The sequence below is a fragment of the Antechinus flavipes genome, chromosome 1 (assembly GCF_016432865.1).
Source record: "Antechinus flavipes isolate AdamAnt ecotype Samford, QLD, Australia chromosome 1, AdamAnt_v2, whole genome shotgun sequence".
NCBI lineage: Eukaryota > Metazoa > Chordata > Mammalia > Dasyuromorphia > Dasyuridae > Antechinus > Antechinus flavipes.
Genome location: NC_067398.1, coordinates 4,252,783 through 4,268,099, shown reverse-complemented (window position 1 = coordinate 4,268,099; position 15,317 = coordinate 4,252,783). Strand labels below are relative to the sequence as shown.

Below are 15,317 nucleotides of genomic sequence, written 5' to 3'. Positions count from 1 at the left end.
AGCTCCTCACTGAGAGACCGTTGTGCTGTCTGACCTTTCTCCTCTTCCATCCTCCTCTAATTTATTTTCCCAGTCCACAAACAACACCTGTGTCAGTAAAGGCTGCCCGGCAACTCCTTCAGATGTTATGATTCACAGCTGTGGAGGCTGTCAGAGAACTGACCTGCCCCTTACCATGCACTTAGGCATGGTCCTTAATGACATCCTATACAGCAATTGTAGCAACATTATAGCAACAACCAATGAGCAGGACCAGGAGGACATCCTATACAGCAATGGCAACATTGTAGCAATGTCTAGCCATGAGCAGGACCAGGAGGACATCCTAAAAAGCAATGGCAACACTGTAGCAATGTCTAGCCATGAGCAGGACCAGGAGGAAGTCCTATATAGAAATGGCAACATTGTAGCAAAGACCAACCATGAAAAACTCCAGGACTCTGCTCAAGACTTTGATCTGTGAGATATCCAAAGAGAGAGCTGACAGACTCTGGGCAAGTGGGAAGCACACTCTTTTCATTTTCTTTGTTTTTCTTGTTTTTTCTTTTTCTTTTTCTTTTTTTTTTTTTTTTTTTTTTTTGGGGGGGGGGGGGCAACAAGGCTAATGGAAATATGTTTTGCACGATTTCCTATGTATAATTGATATCCCGTTGCAGCCTGAGTGGATGGCAGTGCCATTTATAGTAAGAGGGAAGGCGAGAGGGGAGAAAGATGAGTTCTGGGCTGGACACGCTTCTCCAACTTTTTCCACTTTTGCACAATAGATTTTTACATGACCCTGGCTGGGTCTCTAAGTGTACAAATCAAAAGGTTACTGATAATGAATCATCATTTTGTGACCCCACATTCAGTTACAAGACCCCCTGGAGGTGCAGACACTGTGGCGTGGGGAGACCCAGAAGGGGAAAGTTCATCCTCTACCGGCTCACGTCTAATAAACCCCAGCTCCTTAAACTGTGGATCCTGCCATCCAACAAGTGACTTTGCTGAAACATAAATGGGGAGCAGGAAAAAGCTCCTGGCCTTGTACCATGCAGGGCCGGGAACTGATCTCACCTAAACTTTGCAGCTCCCCAGCAGGGACTTACTAAATAAGGCCGAGGTCCTGATTCGAGGTCTGGGGACCTTTCCTCCACTGAGGAAAGGGGAGAAAGGGCTATCGACTGTGATCAGGAGGAAAAACTCGACTTTCTTCATGAAAGGGAGGATGTTACATCACGAGCACATAAGCAATCTTAGCCCGGACTGCTGAGTCACAGCCCATAGCAGCTTCTCGGGGCCTTGAAGAAAAGTGATACTGGGGAGCACGAGCTGAGCTCGTGCTGCTGCCCTTCCCCCAAGCAAGAGGGTCTCCAGCTACTTCCCCTTTCGGGCGTCCGGCCCACAGCTGCACCGCCTAGCTCAGTGAGCCCCTAATCCTAGAAGCCACAGCCGGCTGGCAAGACGGCACCCGACACGCAGCATGTAGGGTAACCAGTGGCGTTGGCCACCGTGGGAAACCCATTATGGGGGCCCTGGTTTAGAACTGCAGAAGAACTTTTACAAGTGGGGAAAGGGACTTCCAGCATGTGAATCCGAAGGATTAGAACTCCCACCTTCCACCCCCAGCCAGCATCCTGCCCCTGAGATGCAGGTGGGGCCACACTTAAGCCAGCCTGAAATCGGGGCCCCTCGGTCCCCGAGCTCGGAGAATGTTTCCCAAGTTCAAGAAAGGGAACGGCTCCCCCGATTCCCTCAGGGAGGGAGGCCGAAGACCACATGTGTAGAGGGAAGATGCCTCGTGGGCAGCCTTTCAGTTTCCAAGTCCCTGTAGATGTGGCTCGGTTTTGGGCCCCTCACGGCCTGTTCCCCAGATGTTTTCTCATGACTCACGCAATGAGCCAGCACTGCCCCGGCACAGCCAGTCCCCGATGCCAGGGCTGACGAGAAGCTTCTTTCCGGACTGCCACCCTTCACGCTTCACAGGCTGGTGGCCATTCATCCCTTGACATTCTTGGGGGTCACACCTCATCTGCTCACATGGCCAGACAATCCTACTGCCCCCTGCCCCTTTCCAGTGCAAGAGGATGGTCTTGGGCCTTGGGAAACCTGGGCCCCTGATTCAGGGCTGCCCCTTGCTCCTTTCCAGTGTGAGAGGAAGGCCCTGGGCCAGTCACTGCCTCCCTAGAGCTTGGCTCTCTGCTCCACAAGATGTCAGAGGGGAAGCTTCCAGAGGGCAGGGAGGATCCTGCTCTTCTTGATGCATTCCCAATGCTTGCCCAGAGTAGATACTTTAAAATGCCATTTCCACCCTCCGATGCCTCCTCTGGGAGAGGCGGGCACGTGGGCAGTGCCAAAGGGATCCTGCCAAAGGCCTCCGGCTCAGTCCCCACCTGCTGCAGGGACGAGTTGGATACGGGAAATCGAGGGGGAGACCGCAATCCTGAGGGCTGGGCAAGGCTCCCTGGGCAAGGCCGGACTTTACCTGGGACTTAAGAAAACCCAGGAGGCGGAGGCAGGGAGAGCGTTCCAGGCCTGGGGGAGGGCCCAGAGCAGAGATGGAGGGGCTCATTCGTGGGTCAGCCAAGAGGCGGGTGACATCAGACTGGAGAAGATGGGGGGCGGGGGCGGGTGTAAGAAGACCGGGAAGGGAGGAGGGGGCTCTGAGTGTCAGAGCACTCTGTATTTGCTCCCGGAGGCCATAGGCAGCCCTTGGGGTCTGTTGAGTGACTGGGTCAGATCTGTGTTTCAGCAAAGTCACTTTAGATGGACTAGAGCAGGGAAGGCCTCATCCCACCCCACCAGCAGCCACTGCCACAGTGTCTGGGGGGTGAGGGTCTGCACTGGGCGGGAGCAGAGTCAGAGAGGATGAGCCGCATTGGAGACGCAGCAGCCGTGAAAGGGACAGGCCGTGGCCCAGACGGGGAGGACGAGAATGAGTGAGAAAGCCAGTGTGGCTCCTGGGGGAGGGGGGCAGCCTGGGGGACGGGGGGGGGGGGCCTCCGCAGAAACAGGGAGACACAAAGTTCTCTTCTGCCCCTGGACTGGACATGCAACTGCGGGGGGAGGGGAGAGACTGGGGTTCCACAGACAGAGGGACAGGAATCAGCATCGAGAAGCAACTAAATTCAGGGTAGCTGATGGGACAGGCGACAGCAGGGAAAAAGGGGGCCTGGGACAGAACCCTGAGGGACCCCCACGGGGGACGGCGTGGCCTGGAGGAGGATCTAGCCAAGGAGACGGAGAAGGAGCGGTCGGGACGAGAGGAGAGCCAGGAGGGTCTGGAGGGCGTGAGCGGCAGCTTCAGGGGCTGCAGAGCTAGAGGATGGGGAACAGGAAAAAGCCCCGGGCTGTGGCCACTAAGAGCTCCCTGGGGTCAGGAGCTGGACCATGAGGGGTGAAGAGAAGAGTCAAAAAAGGGCCTGTGCAGGCCTCACTGCAGTCCCCACTAGCCCACTGCAGCCCCCACTGGCCCCCACCGGCCCCACTGCAGCCCCCATCGGCCCCCACTGGCTCCACTGCAGCCCCCACTGGCCCCACTGCAGCCCCCACTGGCCCCCACCTGCCTCACTGAAGCCCCCACCGGCCCCCACCTGCCTCACTGCAGCCCCCACTGGCCCCACTATGGCCCCCACCACAGGGCAGAAGAGACAGAGCACCATCAGTGGGCGTGGAAGGGGCACGAGTCGGGCCGTCTGCAGGCCAGGAAGGGCGGTGGTGCGGGACTGAGCGAGGTTACACTTGGGTTAGGCTTGGGGTGGGAAGGCCAGGGAGGTGACAGGGGCCGGCCGCTGGCCACCAGGCGGGTGCTGAACTTCGTACCTTCTTACCGCTCTCTGCCCTTTGCTGACTGGGGCAGGACCCTGGGCCTCCCCTCTCCGCCTTCATTAATGACCCTCAGATGGGAGTGCTTGGGTGGGACCCCTGAGGGCTTGGGGAGGGCCCCAAGGACCCCAAACATCTCCCCACTGGCCTGGCCTCCACCGTCAAAATCCCCTCTGCAGGGTACGGCACTAAGCGGCCGAGGCCTTAGTAAAAGGCAGGGAAGGAAGGGGAACACAGGGGAGGCAGGGAGGCCCCACATTCAGAACCCCGGGGGTCTCTGTGCCCTGGCAAGGGGAACGCAGGGGAGACGCGCTTCCACAAGGTGGGAGAAGGGTAAGGGTTCAAGATCTGGGGACCCATCTTGAGTAAGAGGGAGCTTGAGGGGTGGGCTCCCTGCCCGCCCCCAGGTGGTCTGAGGCCATACCCGGTGCTCGGGCAGCGGGCCGGGGGAGAGAAGAGGTCTGCCAGAGGCCAAGGTCAGCTCCTGCCTAGCACACACAAGTCCTGGAATGACCCCATTTCCCAAGAACCCCAAGCCTGGCGCAGGGAGGGCTCCCTGCATCTGAACCTGCTCCCTTGTTTACTCCGCCCAGTGCCAGGAGTCGAGGAGCCGTGAGCCGCTTGTTAGGGAGGGCTTGATTTATGGCGGCCCAGGAGCTTTAAGGCCGGCAGACAGAAGCCGAGCTCCCGCCTCCACAAGCTCCGGCCAAAGGGCGGGCAGAGGGCCGAGCTCCCAGAGGCTCCCAGGGCCCAGCCTGCCCGCCCCGGAGTCCCACCGACCTCACTGGCCCCTAAGGGCTGAGAATCCCCAGGAAGCCCTGAAGGAGAGGCTCCTGGCCGTCAGAGAGCCCCAGACAAGGTGGGGCGTGGAGAGCCTCGGCCCGAGGTCAGGAAGGCCTGGGGGATCCCGTGTGCCTCAGTTTCCTCACCCGCAAAATGAACCGTGGCCAACCACACCAGCAAGAAAGTCCCAGACGGGCTCACTCGGAATTGGACATGACTGAAATGTCAGAACCACGTGGTCTGTGGCCGACTGAAGGTTCTGTTTAACCAGGTTCACACCAGGACAGAGAAGGACCTGGCAGAAAAACCCTGGGCTTTTGGAGAGGCCGCCCCGGCCCCCTCCTCACCCCATCCCCAATCAGCCCTCTCTCCCCCTGACCCGGTGCTCCTCTCCCTCTGACCCGGTGCTCCTCTCCCCCTGACCCGGTGCTCCTCTCCCCCTGACCCGGTGCTCCTCTCCCCCTGACCCGGTGCTCCTCTCCCCCTGACCCGGTGCTCCTCTCCCCCTGACCCGGTGCTCCTCTCCCTCTGACCCGGTGCTCCTCTCTCTCTGACCCGGTGCTCCTCTCCTCCTGACCCGGTGCTCCTCTCCCTCTGACCCGGTGCTCCTCTCCCTCTGACCCAGTGCTCCTCTCTCTCTGACCCAGTGCTCCTCTCTCTCTGACCCGGTGGTCCTCTCCCTCTGACCCAGTGCTCCTCTCCCTCTGACCCGGTGCTCCTCTCCTCCTGACCCGGTGCTCCTCTCCCTCTGACCCGGTGCTCCTCTCCCTCTGACCCGGTGCTCCTCTCCTGACCTGGTGCTCCTCTCCCTCTGACCCGGTGTTCCTCTCCTCCTGACCCGGTGCTCCTCTCCTCCTGACCCGGTGCTCCTCTCCCTCTGACCCGGTGCTCCTCTCCTGACCCGGTGCTCCTCTGTCGGGGCTGGGGCTTCCTTCCTCCTGGACAGGTTCCCTCTCCCCACCCCCACCTGTCCCATGGGAATGCTCCCTCCATTGGCCCTCTTCTGCTCCCAGAGGGGCTCCTGCTCCCCACCTCTGGGATCCAGGCTCGGGAGCCCCACCCTCTCTTTCACTCCCTTTCCATTGTTTCCTTGCCTCAATGGAGACCACCTTTCCGGGCGCAGGGAGGGCCCCTCCATCCCCCCTCGACAGCCCAACTGTTTAAAAAGCTGCCGACGAGGCAATTGGGGGTCAGAGGCCGAGCAACCGACACCCGGGACGATGCGAGGGGCGAGTCCTGCTCCCGGCCCTGAGTCAGCCCCGATGGCCCCCGAAAGGCGGGGCCCGGTGTGACCCCGTGGCCTTCTGGAAAGCCCTTTGGAACCCTGCCCCGACGGCCGCTCCATTGTGTGGCCCCTGACTCAGCAACAGCTCTGAGAGTAGGCATCTTCAAAGGGGTCAAAGAAAGGAGACGCTTCCCCACCGGTGGGGGCTGGGAAACAGCTGGGAAGCAACAGGCCCCCGCAGCACCCCTGCCAGGCCCCCACTCCCCCTCAGCACCCCTGCCAGGCCCCCCACTCCCCCTCAGCACCCCTGCCAGGCCCCCCACTCCCCCTCAGCACCCCTGCCAGGCCCCCCACTCCCCCTCAGCACCCCTGCCAGGCCCCCCACTCCCCCTCAGCACCCCTGCCAGGACACCCCACTCTGCCACAGCCCCCCACCAAGGCCCCCACACACCCTGGGCTTCCAGACTCCTACTAGTCAGCACAGCCCCCCAGCCCCGGCTGCTCCGGCCCAGTTATAAGCGGCCAGGCCAGGCCTAGAATGGGGAAAATCTATCTTTGATCTCAAATCTGGCCTCAGACATTTACAGCTGGGTGACCCTGGGCAAGTCCATTCCCTCTGCGTGCCTCAGTTTCCTCATCTATAAAATGAGAAGGAAATGGCCAAATGGCATCCAGGGTCTGCCAAGAAAACCCGCGTGGACTGAAGTGAGCTCCGTCACTGCTCCCGGCTGGGTCTGGGCTGCGGGATGTGGGGGCCCGGCCGGGCGCCTCCGGTTCGCCGCTGCACAGAAAGCCGGGGCCCTGGCCGAGCACGCTGGGAGTCCCTCCCGCGGTCCCTCCGACCTCGGCCCCTGCCTCTTCCACAGGCTGGCTCAGGCCCGGAGCGGAGGCAGGGAGATGACCACGGGCAGGGCCGGCGGGCACATTAGCCGCAGGCCAGCGGCTGCACAAAGGGCGGACAAAGGAGAGTGTGGGGGAGGCCGGGGCCCGGCGGAAAGTTCTCCAGAGGGAGGAGGGATCTGGGAAGCGGGCAGGGCCTCCTGGCGTCCCAGCTCACTGTGAACTTTCCCGGCCTTTGACTTTTATGTCGGCAGCCATGGCAGCCTCACCTGCGCCAGCCCTTCCTCGGCTCAGCTGACTGGGGGATGGGATGCCAGGCTCCCCCTTCCCCCCGATCCCGAGGGACTGGCCTAGAGTTGGATTCCCCCCAGGACCAGCCCACGGGGGGGCACGGGGAGGACGCGGAGGCCATTGGGGTCCCATTAGACAGGGTGCCCTTTGAGGGCAGAAACTGCCTTGTTTGCTTAGTGCTGTGCCCGGCACACAGTAGGTGCTTTATAAAAGCTCTCCCGGACCTGGCTCAAGGTCACCTACCCAGCCTGCTACGGCCTCCCCTGGTCTCTGCCTCTGGGCCGAGGTCTTCTCCAGCTCCCCAGAGGAGCCAGGCTGCCATCGCCGACCCAGCACCAGCGTAAGGCCAGGAGGGATGGGAGGAGGGATGGGAGGAGGGAGCATCCCAGCCTGCTCTGGGTGTAGCTCTGCAGGGGCCCCCCACCTGCCCCTCATCCTGGGGCTGCCCCATGTCACTGACCCCAGTCCTCGGGGCCCCCACGGCCAGAACCACAGGGTTTCAGAGCCTGGGGTTTGGGGACCCACGGCTTCCCTTCCGCAAAGGGAAGCTCTTAAGGACAGGGGAGTCTTCAGTTTTGCCCAGCATGTACACAGGAGGCTTTTAATAAATGCGGGTCGGACTGGGCTGGAGTCCAGGCCTGGGGGTCCTTCCCCAAAAGGGCTTCCTCCCTCCTTTCCCCTCCCCCTCCTTCCTCCATTCTTCCTTCCACATCACTTGGACCATCTGAACCCCCAGCCCCGCTTTGGGGCCTCCCCAGAAGGGAAGCAGCTCTGGAGCCACAGTCAGGAAGGTCTGTGTTCAAATCCAGCCTCAGACACCTTGGGCAAGTCACCTCACCCTGTTTGCCTCAGTTTCCTCCTCTGTCAAACGAGGCGGAGATGGCCAACCCCTCCAGCGTCTCTGCCAGGAAAGCAAACCCACGTGGGGTCACGGTCTCAGGACTGAACAATGGACCTCTATAGGGCAGAGCGCCGAGAGCCCCCCAGCATGGGCCCCCTCCACCCCTGCCCGGCCCCCCTTTCAGCAGCATCAGGGCCTGCTGCAGCCAGAGGCCCAGCCCCTGGGGGCCCGCTAAAATGGCCAGAAGGCGGAGCAGGGGCCCAGGGCCCAGCCAGAAGGGGAACAGGGCGGAGGAGGGGCTGGGTGGAGGAGGGGCTGACAGGATGCTTTTGGAAGCCGGTACTTAAGAGCCTCCTTTCCAACATGTGTAAAATCTATCAGGGAAAATCAGGGTGGACATCAGGTCAAATGGTGGATGTTGGGTCAAAGGGTGGATGTCGGGTCAAAGGTCTTTGGAAACAGAAAACAAGGCAGGAAGTGTCATTCCCAAACCTGGCTTGGGCAATAGCCGCCTTGAGCTAGCAGGAGCCCAGGTCAAGGGGGGGAGGGGGGGAGAGGGTTGGGCAGGGATGGGGAGGGGGGAGAGGGGAAGATGATGGTGGAGGAGGGGCAGTGTACCCCAAGAGCCTCAGACATTTGCTGGGCACTGATCATTTGCCTAAGGCTAGAAAGACTCCAAGGTCAAGTCCTGCCCACTTGTGTCCCAGGCAGCGCCAGGCCCGCTGGCCCCAGCTCCAAAGCTGCCCATCGGGCCACACTGCCAGCTGTCTGGACGATAAAGTGCCTTTGTGTCAGGCTCCCATTTCACAGCGAGGCTACTAAGGCTCAGAAGGGGGACGACTTGTCTCAGAAGTTCCGGCTTCGGGTCCGGGGCTCTTCCGGCTGTCGGGCCGGGACGAGGGTGGTTCTGGAACCGCGGCCGGACCCAGCCCTTCATATCCATCTGTTTCCGCCCAGAGATGAGCCACCTGGGAAACTCCCCAGCACTAGAACATCCGATCCCAATTAAAGAGAAGTGCTCAGTTTTCCCTTTCACTCCAGAACTCTGGATTGGGTTTTTGTCAGCCTGAGAAGGAAGGGAACCGTGAAGGGAAGAGATGGCGCCTTCCTCGCTTAGGATCCTGGGGAATGGCCCCACAACTGCTCTCAAACTCAGCACCCCGGGCCTACGCCCCATTTGCCTGCTCTAGTCACAACTTTGCCCCCGTGCGGTACAGAACACATTTAGTTGCCAGCCTGTTCTAGAGCCTCAAACTCTCCCGGGGCCGGGACCCTCACCCGGACTTTGAAGCGGATTAGGACTTAAGGCGACTTTGCCGTTTATGGCCAGCGAGTGTTGGGGGTACGGGGCAGAGCAGTAGGACCGCGTGGGCCGGGGGAGCCTCAGACAGCCCTGCACCTGCTTCCACCTCATGGCCCCGGGGGGCGGGAGCCAGCCCTGCTCTCCGCATTTGGGATCCAAATTGTCCGGCAGAAGGAAGCCAAGTTCTCTGGGTTAATCCTCCTTCCTCGAGGCTAATCAGCTCTCCTTCCAACAGAGCTAGGTGGAACATTCGAGAAGGGATTTCCTTAGGGCTCCCACACTGTCTCAGTTACCCAGCAGAGGGGACTGCAGGCAGGCGGCTCCCTCCCTTCCCCTCCCATCCACCCACACATCCACCTAGCCAGCTACCCGCCCACTCAGCCGTCCAGCTATCACTCCCAGTCACACATTCACCCATCCACTCATCCATCCTCCTGCCCATCCGTCCCTCCAGCCACCCACCCATCCCTCGATCATCCCATCCATCCATCCTTCTGTCTCCATATCCATCCTTCCCTCCCTCCCTCTCTCCACCCATCCACCATCCACCATCCATCCTTCCCTCCCCCCCTTCCTCCTCTTCTCGGCTTCTGACACCCCCCGGGTCTGGGGCTAGAACCGGTGCCCCCTTCTCCAGCTTGGAACATCCATACCCGAGAATCAAGGCCCAGCCCGACCTCCCCACGAGAAAGAACTAGAAGTCTCTTCCAGGCTCCCCAGCCACACGAAAGTGGCCGAAAAGCCGGAAGGTAACAACACCGACGAGGACCCGGGCGGTGGGCACAACGTTCAAATCCTCCTCAGACGCTTGGCTAGCTCAGGGCCGCCGGGCAAGTGGCTTCCCCGTGGAGCCGTGAGGGTTTGGCCACCTGCTCCCTATTATCCATGAGGAGTTCCTCCAGGACAGCGCGGCCCTTGCTCTCCCGTGGGGCACCCCCTAGAAAAGTGCTTGGGGACCCCCCAGGAGGAGGGCGCTGAGGCTCCAGTCCCCCCACTGGAAGCCCGCCAGGGCAGCTGTTCTCAGCCTCAGCGGCCCAGCCCCAGTCTCCCCTCTCAGCGCGAGGACCACTGAGCTTGGGCCACCGGGTGGGGGCAGGGAGTCTCCCAGGCTTCCCGAGCCACTGGGCTCAATGCCCCCCTTGGGGAACTTTACTCGGATCCGCAAGCCCAGAACAGCAGTGGGAGCCACCCCTCCATGGTTTAAACGCCACCCCCCCCACAGGCACCCAAGACTAAGGAACAAAGGGGGGTTTTAGAGCAGCCCCGGGGGGGGGGGGGATCTGCAGACTTTCCTAGTCTATATCTGACCTGCACAGGGGAGGTGGCTCAGCCAGCCTGGGAAACAGGGGCAGCCTCTGCCCACTCTCCTGGACACGACACAGGCAGCAAGTGGGCGGCTCCTTCTCTCTCCCTCGGCTTGGGGCCGGGGCCTCGGGCCAAGGGGTCCGGGCCTCCCGGCCGGACCCAAACCTGCGAGCAGCCAGGCCTGCCCTGGCCGTGGGCACACGCGGAGCCTCCCTCCGCCACTGGCTGCCTTCTTGTGGGCGGTGGGAAACCAATTTTAGGTTAAATGAGAGCGAATGAGTCACTCTCCCCAGATCTGTCAGAAGCCAAGAGTGGGAAGGGACCTCAGCTGCCTCCAGTCCAAAGCCAGCCCCACCATCACGTCTCATCAGGTGGGCATCTGGCCCCTGCTTGGGAAGGGTGCCCACCCACTGCCCCCTGGGGCAGGCCGCTCCACCCCGGGGAGGCATCAGGACGACAACGGGGGCCTCCCCACCGGCCTTCCCCATCCCGCCCCGGGCTGCAGGTTCTGCTCCCCCACCAGCCCCAGGTTCTGCTCCCCTGCCAGCCCAGGTTCTGCTCCCCCGCCCCCAGGTTCTGCCGGCTCTGGGCCCGAGAGTGCAAGGCTGTTCAGTCTCCCCGGCGGGTCCTTCACACACTTAAAGACGGCGCTCGTTCCCACCCACGCCAGCCCCAGCCTTCTCCAGGGGGAACCTCCCTGCAGTTCCTCCAACACATGTGGACCCAGTGGGCATCTGCCCAGCCCGCGACTCACAATCAGACCGGAGAAAAATAAAGCCGAGGAAGAAGCGTGGCGCACCCTCCCTGGCACTCGGGGCCCCCCACGGGGACAGGCCGTCTCCCTGCTCCTCCTGGGCCCTCAGGTCACCCCGCTCTTGAGCTCGAGCTCTGACTCTGAGACTCCTGGGCCCTTCTGGGTGGGGATGAGGGGGGGTACTGCCCGGGGGGCCAGGGGTGGGAGAGGAAGGCTCCCCGCAGACCCCATTCTCTCTCCCGCTCCCCCCAAGATGGCGGCCGCTCCCGGAGCTCCCGGTCGCCCCCGCTCGCCTGGGTCCCCGGCTCTCACCTGTTCTCCAGCAGGGTCATACACACCACTTCTCGCACTCCGGGGTTGTTGGCTTTTTCGATGGAGCAGCCCTGCAAGTTCCAGGTGGCCAGCCTCAGCACGGGCCAGCCGTCCCGGGTCCCGGCAAAAGCCTCGATGGGGGGCCGGGTGGAGAGGAGCTGCGTGGGCCCCCCCGGGGGGAAGTCCAGGTCCTCGCTCTGGAGGCTCAGGGACGTGGGGCTCGGGTGGGGCCTGGCGGTGAAATTCAAGCCCCCGTTGGTGTGCGTGGAGGGCGGCCGGGACCTCTCGGCGAACACCTGGGGCCGGAGCTTGTCCAGGAAGCCCGAGTTGATGCCGTCCAGCCTGATGAGGTCCTCGACGCTCTTGAAGGGCCCGTGCTCCTGGCGGTAGTCCACGATGCCCAGGGCCACCTTCTCCGAGACCCCCCGCAGGCTCATGAGCTGGGCCGGAGTGGCCGTGTTGAGGTTCACCTTGGCAGTGGGGGGCGCCGTGGCCAAGTGGAACTGCTGGGGCTCCGAGTAGGGGTCCCTCCGCAGGGAGCTGGGCGAGTGCTGGGCCGAGCTGCCCTTGCTGCTCACGCAGATCTCAAACTTGACCTGCTCCAGCTTGGTGGCCCCCACCCCGCTCACCAGCGCCAGGTCCTCCACCTTCTTGAAGCCGCCGATGTACTCCCGGTACTCCACGATGCTGCGGGCCACGGGCCGCGTGACCCCGGGCAGCGTCATCAGCTCCTCCTCCGTGGCCGTGTTGATGTTGAGCCGCTCCTGGTTCACCAGGATGTTGCTGAAGTTGCAGGCAGCGCTGAACTTGCGGCTGTGGGACAGGTCCGAGGGGTCCCTGGGGATGGAGCGGTGGCAGCCCAGGTTGCCTCCCATGGCGGGCGCGAGCAGAGGCAGGCCGCCGGCCGAGGAGGAGCCCTTCTGCTTCGTGGGGAGACCTCAGAAGGCTGGCCCCGGGGAGGGCAGAGGGTAAGGCCGGGGCAGGAGAGCCGGCTCGAGAACCCAAAGGCCGGGCAGAGCTGAGAGCGTGTCCTGGAGGAAGGAGCAGGTGCCCATCATCCAGCCGTGGGCCGCAAGGAGAGGCTTCGGCCCGGCTGCCTGAAAAGTCAATAAACAAGCCCTTATTAGGAGCCTGGCAGGGGCTGCCAATCCATCACACCCAAGCCCTCCAGCTCTGAGCCAGAAACCGGAGCTGGGCCCGTGGCCACGCCGTGGCAGGCTGAGGGGGGCCCTCTCTCCGGGGGCCCCAGCAGGACAGGGACAGAGGGGTCAGCTCCAGGTGGGGTGCCCCCAAAACCCAGCCGACGGTCCGGCCGAGGCCGGGAAAGGAGGGGGGCCGAGAGACCCCCACTTGCACACACACACTCACTGAGGCACAGACACCGGCACCAAGGCCCAGAGCTGTCAACAGCACAAAAAGGGCCACAGAGACTGGGCCAGATCCACCCAGGCCCACTGACACACACAGGTGGAAGCACTCCCTCACACTCAGTCAGGCCGCCTGCACATGGGCAGCATATGCAGACCACGCAAAGCACACACGCAAAGTACACACATGCAAAGCACACACAAACGCACGCGGACGCCACAAGCGCACACAACCACCCGCAAACACTCGGGATCGGGACCCACAAACCACAAGAGCCAGACTCACAAACGCACAGGACCCGGACTCACAAATCCATGGGACCCGGACTCACAAACGCACACAGGACCTGGACTCCAGGACCCGGACTCACAAACGCACGGGAGCCGGACTCACACACGCAGCAACACAGGGATCCACCAAGCACTCGCACTCTTAGAGACGCAGAAATCTCCCAAACACAGACACACCCGTCCCCGGACAACCGGACCTCCCCCCCCCCCACTTCCAGCCACACATTCCCCCACTCCAGAACCTCCCACGCCCTTTTCCACCCCCACTCCCTCCCGCCTTCACTCTCGGTCGCGGGCCGGGCTCCCCCCTCCCCCCCGGCGCTGGCCGAACTCCGCCGAACCCCCGCCCCGCACCCACGTCCCCGGGACACCCACCGCTCAGGACCGCCGCCGCACTGACCCGCCGAGCTCGAGCACCGCCACCTCTCCGCCGAGCTCCCGGTGCCCGTCGCCGCGCCTGCCCCGCTCGCGGCAGCAAAGTCCGGCGGCCGGCCGGGCTCCTGCCTCCCCCTCCCTCCGGCTCTCCCTCCTCTCCTCCTCCCCTTGCTTTCCCTCCTCCCACTGATCTTCCCCCTCCTCCTCCCCTCCCCCTTCTCTTCCTCCTCCTCCTCCTCCTCCTCCTCGTTAGGGCGGCCGGAGTCCCCGGAGCCCCAGCAGAGGCGTCCGGCGCCGGGAGCCCGCGGCCAGCCTTGCTGCCGCCTGCGTCACAGCCCGGCCCAGTCCTGGCCCCGCCGCCGGGCCCCCGGCCCGCCCCCGGCCCGCCCCCGGCCCTGCAGCCCCGCCCCTTCGGTGACTCCGGGCTCCGGAGGGCGGGGTCACGGTCACGGTCACAGCCACGGTCACGTCCTGAGCTGGCAGCTTGTGCCCGGCCGCCCACGCCTGACCGAGGGACCCCCGGGAACGGAGCAGGAAAGGCGCGGGGCTGCCCGGGTCCCCTCCCCCTCCTGGATCTCCCAGTTCTGGGCTCCCGGGCTGGACTAGGGGCGGGGGCGAGGAGAGGCCCGGGGCCGGGCATAGAATACACCTCGGACCCATTCACAGTAACCCCCTTCTCCGCCCCCCCCCCCGTGTGCATTTAAACCCCTAGCTCTGACCTTCCCCCGCCCCTCCCCACATGGCCCCCAGACGAGTCTTTCCAATTTGATGGGACTGGGAGAGACCCTGAACTGGGAGGGATCTTCCTGCTGCCTCTCCCCTCCCTCTCCCCATTCTTTTCCCTTTTCTTCCCTCTCTTCCTTCCCCCCTTCTCCCTCCCTCTACCCTCTTCTCCCCTTCTCCCCTCCTTCCTCTGCTGTCCTTATCTCTCTCCCTCATCCTTCTCCCCCTTTTCCCCTCTTCCTTCTCACTCTTCCCCCTGCTTTTCTTTTCCTCCTTCCTCCCTCTCCCCTTTTTCTTTCCTCTCTCTCTCTCTTTTCCCCCTCCTCCTTTCCTCTCCCCATCCCCTGTCCTCCTTCCTCCCCTTCCCTCTCTTCTGCCCCTTTTTTCTCCCCTTCTTCCCCCCTCCTTCCCCCTTTCTTCACTTCTTTTCCCCCTCCTCCCCATTCTTCTTTTTCCTCCTCCTCCCCTCTCTTTTAACCTCCTCTCCCTAAGGCCCTTCCCCCTCCTCCCCCCTCTTTCCCCTCCCCCCTTTTCCCCTGCCTCAGAGGCTTTCCAGTCTGAACCCTTATTTTACAAAGGAGAAAACAAAGGCAGAAAACCCACTGACTCACTCAGTCACCGCGAGAGCAGGAGCCGTTGGGAGCCAGAGAGGAAGGCTAAAAGTCTGAAACTTGCTCTTCCTTCTTGAGTTCTCCCTTCAGGCCGGGATGCCGCAGCTACCGGCCTGGTCATCTCCCGTGGCCAGGCCTTTGTCCTGGCTGGCCGGGGCCCTGAAGGTTCCGCTTCTGTTTCCTGTGCTCTCTCAAAGGTCGCCAGCCCTCAGGCCCAGAAGTTACTTGGTATCTAATCTTTATGACTCAACCACCTGAGAGCAGATAAGGGCCTTGAAGGCAGGACCCAGCCAAACCCGGCCTTGGACTGGACATTCCAACAATGCTTGTTGACTGAATGGAGGCCGTTCTCGCCTTCAAGAGGAGACTTGGGGAGAGCCACCATCTTAGGGGGCCGCCTGGGGGGAGGGGCTGAGGAAGAGCCGCAGGCTCCAGAGGGGAGGTGTCTAGGGGGCTCCCAAAGGGGCCAAGACCACTGCTCACTTGTCTCTG

At 62.6% G+C, this 15,317-nt stretch overlaps 2 protein-coding genes across 4 annotated transcripts in view; one reads left to right on the top strand and one right to left on the bottom strand.

Annotated features, from left to right (window-relative positions):
- Positions 1–14,936, bottom strand: part of EEPD1 (endonuclease/exonuclease/phosphatase family domain containing 1) — a 63,066-nt gene extending 48,130 nt beyond the window's left edge. Inside the window, exons 1-2 of one of the 3 annotated variants that reach the window (XM_051978096.1) lie at positions 14,826–14,936; positions 11,459–12,555 (exon numbers count right to left, since the gene is read on the bottom strand). In XM_051978096.1, coding sequence (XP_051834056.1) covers positions 11,459–12,333 — 875 coding nt within the window. In that variant the 5' untranslated portion in view covers positions 12,334–12,555; positions 14,826–14,936. Of the gene's footprint in view, positions 1–11,458; positions 12,556–13,491; positions 13,627–14,825 lie in introns of those variants that run through there. The other 2 variants (XM_051978088.1, XM_051978079.1) reach the window with 2 other exon arrangements.
- Positions 13,013–13,909, top strand: LOC127543872 (uncharacterized). Its single transcript, XM_051970204.1, has 2 exons — positions 13,013–13,612; positions 13,745–13,909. Exons 1-2 carry the CDS (start codon positions 13,013–13,015, stop codon positions 13,907–13,909), a joined length of 765 nt encoding a protein of 254 aa, XP_051826164.1.
- Positions 14,937–15,317: the final 381 nt, after the last annotated feature.

Bases quoted from the DNA above. Each gene is read 5' to 3' on its own strand.
- LOC127543872 (XM_051970204.1), top strand. From the start codon at position 13,013: ATGCAAAGCACACACAAACGCACGCGGACGCCACAAGCGCACACAACC. The intron at 13,613-13,744 runs GCTCCTGCCTCC...CCTCCTCGTTAG, and splicing joins AAAGTCCGGCGGCCGGCCGG to GGCGGCCGGAGTCCCCGGAG.